Source organism: Babylonia areolata, chromosome 20 (assembly GCF_041734735.1).
Source record: "Babylonia areolata isolate BAREFJ2019XMU chromosome 20, ASM4173473v1, whole genome shotgun sequence".
In the NCBI taxonomy this organism is placed as follows: Eukaryota; Metazoa; Mollusca; class Gastropoda; order Neogastropoda; family Buccinidae; genus Babylonia; species Babylonia areolata.
Genome location: NC_134895.1, coordinates 10,107,429 through 10,112,428, shown reverse-complemented (window position 1 = coordinate 10,112,428; position 5,000 = coordinate 10,107,429). Strand labels below are relative to the sequence as shown.

The 5,000-nt window shown below is 42.4% G+C and overlaps 1 protein-coding gene across 8 annotated transcripts in view; it reads left to right on the top strand.

Annotated features, from left to right (window-relative positions):
• The window catches only part of LOC143295082 (putative ferric-chelate reductase 1), a 50,357-nt gene that overhangs the window by 41,493 nt on the left and 3,864 nt on the right, over positions 1–5,000 (top strand). For 7 of the 8 annotated variants that reach the window (XM_076606641.1, XM_076606642.1, XM_076606646.1 and 4 more), the window contains one exon: positions 64–120. The exons of the other annotated variant lie outside the window; for it this stretch is intronic. In XM_076606641.1, the coding sequence (XP_076462756.1) occupies positions 64–120 (57 nt within the window). The remainder of the gene's footprint in view (positions 1–63; positions 121–5,000) is intronic. 8 annotated transcript variants of the gene reach the window in all.

Below are 5,000 nucleotides of genomic sequence, written 5' to 3'. Positions count from 1 at the left end.
TTTCTCTTTTAAAGCTGTGGTTGATGTAAGGGTGTATGTATGTATCCTCATGAACGTTTTCAGTGTCCGTGATGAAGGACCCCCTTCAAAACAGCGCCCAGGACGAAATGAGAGGGGAAGGTGATGGGACCGGTGCAATATGTTATTTTTGTATATACGTGTGTGTATGCTGTCTGCAGTGTGCTGCTGTTCAGTGGGCATGGACAGAACTGTACCAGTCCTGACTTCTTCCTTTTGCCGTGCTTTTTCCATGTCGTGCCATGCAGAGTAAACATGACTGCATGCTTCTACAGTGTTAAGATTAGCTGTGCTGAAGGCATGGTATTGTGTTTATGTGTGTGTGTGGGTGGTTGGGTGTGTGGGTGTGGGTGTTTGTGTGTGTGGTTTTGTTCACATTGCCTCATTTTCAGCCATGCCAGATTATCTTACTTTAATTCTCATCAAAAGAACATAATTCAGAGTTTTGGGTTGTTTTTTTTTTGTTTGTTTCATTTGCATTATTTTAGCCATGTATGTTAAAACAACAACAACAACAAATCTACGGAAACTGATTTCTTGTTCAGGGGGGACAAATCATGTTTTTCTTCATAGAATGTTTGTGGATGACAATTCTTCACTCTTGACCACTTTCACCACTGCCCCTTCGCTCTGCAACTCCCAACAGCAACACCCACCCCACACCCCCCGCCCCCTCCAAAAAACAAAACAAAACAAAAACAACAACAGAAAACACAAAAACAAAAAACAAGTGGTTAGTAGTCATAAAAACAAACAAACAAACAAACAAAAAAAACCCAAAAACACACACACACACACACAAAAAGTGGTTAGTAGTCATCAAAAAAACCAAAAAAACAAAACAAAAAAAAACCAAAGAAAAAAACAAACAAAAAACACTCAATCAAAGTGGTTAGTAGTCTTCAATTAAAAAACCCCAAAAAACACCAGAAAAAACCCCCAAAACCCAAAAAACAAATGGTTAGTAGTCTTAAAAAAAAAACAAAAAAAACAAAACAAACCCAACTCAAAAAACACAAAAAACGCACTAAAAAACAAGTGGTTAGTAGTCATCCATAAAAAAATTTAAAAAAACACAAAAACACAAAAAACAAGTGGTTAATAGTCATCAATAAAAAAAAAAAAGAGAGAAAAAACCTTAAAAAACCAAAAAAAAAACCAAGTGGTTAGTAGTCATCTATAAAAAAAAAAACACACCCAAAAATACAAAAACAAGTGGTTAGTAGTCATCAATAAAAAAAAAAAAAAAAGAAATAAAAAAGAGAAAAACAAAACAACTGTTTTCTGTTAATGTTTTAGCAAAGATTGACGGAAGTGGATTGGAAATCAGGTTGGCTATGTGTTGGCCAGAGCACAGTTGATAGCCTTTACATTTTTAACAGTTTGGGCTTGGATGGGGCAGGATGGAAGCACTTATATATATATATATATATATATATACTTTTTTTTGTGCATTTAACAAAGTTGCTTGAAAGGTCAGCTGGTACCGGTTTACTTTCTGGAAAGAGGTGTGCATTTGCTTTTGCTTATAAAGTCCATACCATACATTTTGTAGAGAACTGAAGGCAGAAATATGCATGGTCAGCTTTTTGATACAGTGTTTGTGGAAAACTACGACTTGTATTGGAGCCATGAATTATTATCGTTTTTATGCTTGATGCCTATTTGGCATTGTTGTTAAGGCTGCTTGGAATTTGTGTTTGTGATGAAATAGAGTTTGTGTGATACTTTGGCTGTGGAAAACTTCATCTTTTGACTGTTTTCCAGTGACCAGCAGGTAGCAGCAGCACTGTCTATATAATATGATGCAGGATGTTTACAATACATTTTGTCTGTATCTAAGAATGTTTACAACACATTTCTGCTGTATCTATGACGATTATTTGAGTGAGGATTTTTGGCTTGTGCATAATTCCCATGCCAAGGGAAGGGTCTGTTACATCTGCAGTTTGAATTTCAATAACATGTGTTTGTTTTAAGTAAATGTTTTCCTGGTCAGCATGTGCGGATCTGCTGGAGTCTTAATCTCCATGATGTTCAACTACTGAAGATCAGTTACATGCGTTTACGATTCTGAAACCCATGGTTGTGTTTGTTGGGTTACATAAATGTGAGTGCACCACGATTTGCTAGAGGAGCTAACACTGTTGATATGCACAATCCATTAAATTGCATATGCTGTGAGCAAGCTCTGAAAAATCATCAGGGAAAGATGCACCCGTGAGGATGACGGGTTGGAAAGAAAGATTTAATCAGCTCTGCACACACCCAGGCTTTGACAATCAACCAACAGACGTGGAGGAACCTGGTGAACTGTTCTTCAGCACAGCGCCCCTGATGACTTCACAGCGCTAAGGGATCTTCAGCACAGCGCCCCTGATGACTTCATATCGCTAAGGGATCTTCAGCACAGCGCCCCTGATGACTTCACAGCGCTAAGGGAGAGGGAGAAAAAGAGAAGCTTGTATATCTCTTGGATGTCTAATGTTGTCGAAAGTTAAAACATCAGCGATGCCAGAAACAAGACAGAAGTCCTAAACTGGACATGCAGAGACGTCCACGTCTTCATCAGGAAGTGCTACAGCTGGTTGCAGTAGTCCCCCCTTGTGGATGAGTGCTTCGATCAGGTCCACCAGCCTTGGGGTCTGTAACGTGCTGACTCCTCTGTGGGCAGTGAATCTCCAGGCACAGCGGGTGTCGGCAGTGGTTTCCGAGGCAGACGCTGTAGCTCCACAGGCTTTGACAGAGACGTCCAAGCTGTCCTTGACATTCATGAGTGTGGTGCCTGTCTTTCTGATGCCTGACTCCAGCTTTGAGAAGACTGCCTTTGGTAGCGGAAGGCATGTAAAGAACCGTCTAGCCTTGCATCTCCGAGTCTGCTGTTTGATAGTGGCAGAACGAGGCATCGTGTGCAGTGGTCCCCAAGACCGCCATGGCTATGACAGGCAATTGAAGTCTGGAGTCAAGACAAGGAGAGAAGAAAGGAATAAGTCATGATAAGTGATACAGATTGTAGGGATCATAAGTACTGCAACGGCAGAAAAAAAGCAAGTGAGCCACAAAATAGATACAGAACAGACAGCAAGCACACAAGTTCAGCAAAAAAGAAAAGAAAAAAAGATTGGATGTGAGACAGAGCATGAATGACCACAGAATGAATGACAACAGAAGAGCTCAGTGCTGAAGGGAGCAACAGGCAGTGATTTTCTGAGCCAGAAATACAACTGCATTATCCACAAAAATTGGGGGCAACAACAAAGCAGCCGGCTGTTGCTTGCGCCAGTTTAGACACTGTCAGTATGCCATCCAAACAGGCAGTGATTGAAGTATTTTGTATTTGTATTTCTTTTTATCACAACAGATTTCCCTGTGTGAAATTCGGGCTGCTCTCCCCAGGGAGAGCGCGTCGCTACACTACAGCGCCACCCTTTTTTTTTTTTTCTTCCTGCGTGTAGTTTTATTTGTTTTTCCTATCGAAGTGGATTTTTCTACAGAATTTTGCCAGGAACAATCCTTTTGTTGTCGTGGGTTCTTTTACGTGCGCTAAGTGCATGCTGCACACGGGACCTCGGTTTATCGTCTCATCCGAATGACTAGCTTCCAGACCACCACTCAAGGTCTAATGGAGGGGGAGAAAATATTGGCGGCTAAGCCGTGATTCGAACCAGCGCGCTCAGATTCTCTCGCTTCCTAGGCGGACGCGTTACCTCTAGGCCATCACTCCACATGTGTCTCCTCTTGTCCAATGCGTGTCAGTATAGAAAATGAATTCTTTGTACAGCAGTTGTGTTTTGTTAAGTGTTTGTCCTTGTCATACGAGCCCCTACCCCACCCTCCACCCCCTCTGCCCCCACCCACTCTGTCTTAGATCACCTGAAAACAGGTGCCTGAAGGACAAGATTTGGGAATGAGGGGGTCATGGAAGCCTTAGGGATCCCTTGAAAAAAAAAAAAAAAAGAAGAAAAAAGGACCCCTTGAGCTATGCTGGCGAGAGTGTATGCTCATGGTAGGGCCACCCAAGCAGGACAGGTCAAAAGGGTAGAGGCTGGACAAAGTGCGATCCACTGGTCCTCCAGGTTTGGAGTTGAGCACAGGGCTAACAACCCGGATCAGTAAAGACGACAACAAGAAACAACTTTGTTATGGAAACAGCAACAGAAGAAACTGGCACTACTGTGCGGTGACGGACCTTTTTTTTTTTTTTTTTTTTTTGTTGCTGCCTGGAGTGATGGCCTAGAAGTCACGTTTCCGCCTTGGAAGCGAGAGAATCTGAGCGTGCTGGTTCGAATCACGGCTCAGCCGCCGATATTTTCTCCCCCTCCACTAGACATTGAGTGGTGGTCTGGACGCTAGTCATTTGGATGAGATGATAAACCAAGGTCCCGTGTGCAGGATGCACTTAGTGCATGTAAAAGAACCCACGGCAACAAAAGGGTTGTCCCTGGCAAAATTCTGTAGAAAATCCACTTGGATATGAGAAACAAATAAAACTGCAGCCAGGAATAAATACAAAAAAAAGGGTGGTGTTCTCAATGTAGCGACGCGCTCTCCCTGGGGAGAGCAGCCCGAATTTCACACCTTGAAATCTGTTGCGACAAAAAAGAGAAATACGATACAATACAATCCATTGTTGTGGACCTCACCAGTGGATGATTGTTCTTCCTCGTGTGCACCCCTCACACCCCTACATTCTTTTGCGTCAAGCCTGATCCCGTGGTGCTTGAATGCTTTCATTGAGTCACTTTTTGTTACACCCCCGCCCGCCATCCCTTTTTGACTCACTTGTGTAAACAAAGTGAGTCTATGTTTTAACCCGCTGTTCGGTTGTCTCTCTGTGTGTGTGTGTGTGTGTGTGTGTGTGTGTGTGTCTGTGTGTCCGTGGTGAACTTTAACATTGAAATTTTCTCTGCAAATACTTTGTCAGCTGACACCAAATTTGGCATAAAAATAGGAAAAATTCAGTTCTTTCCAGTCATCTTGTT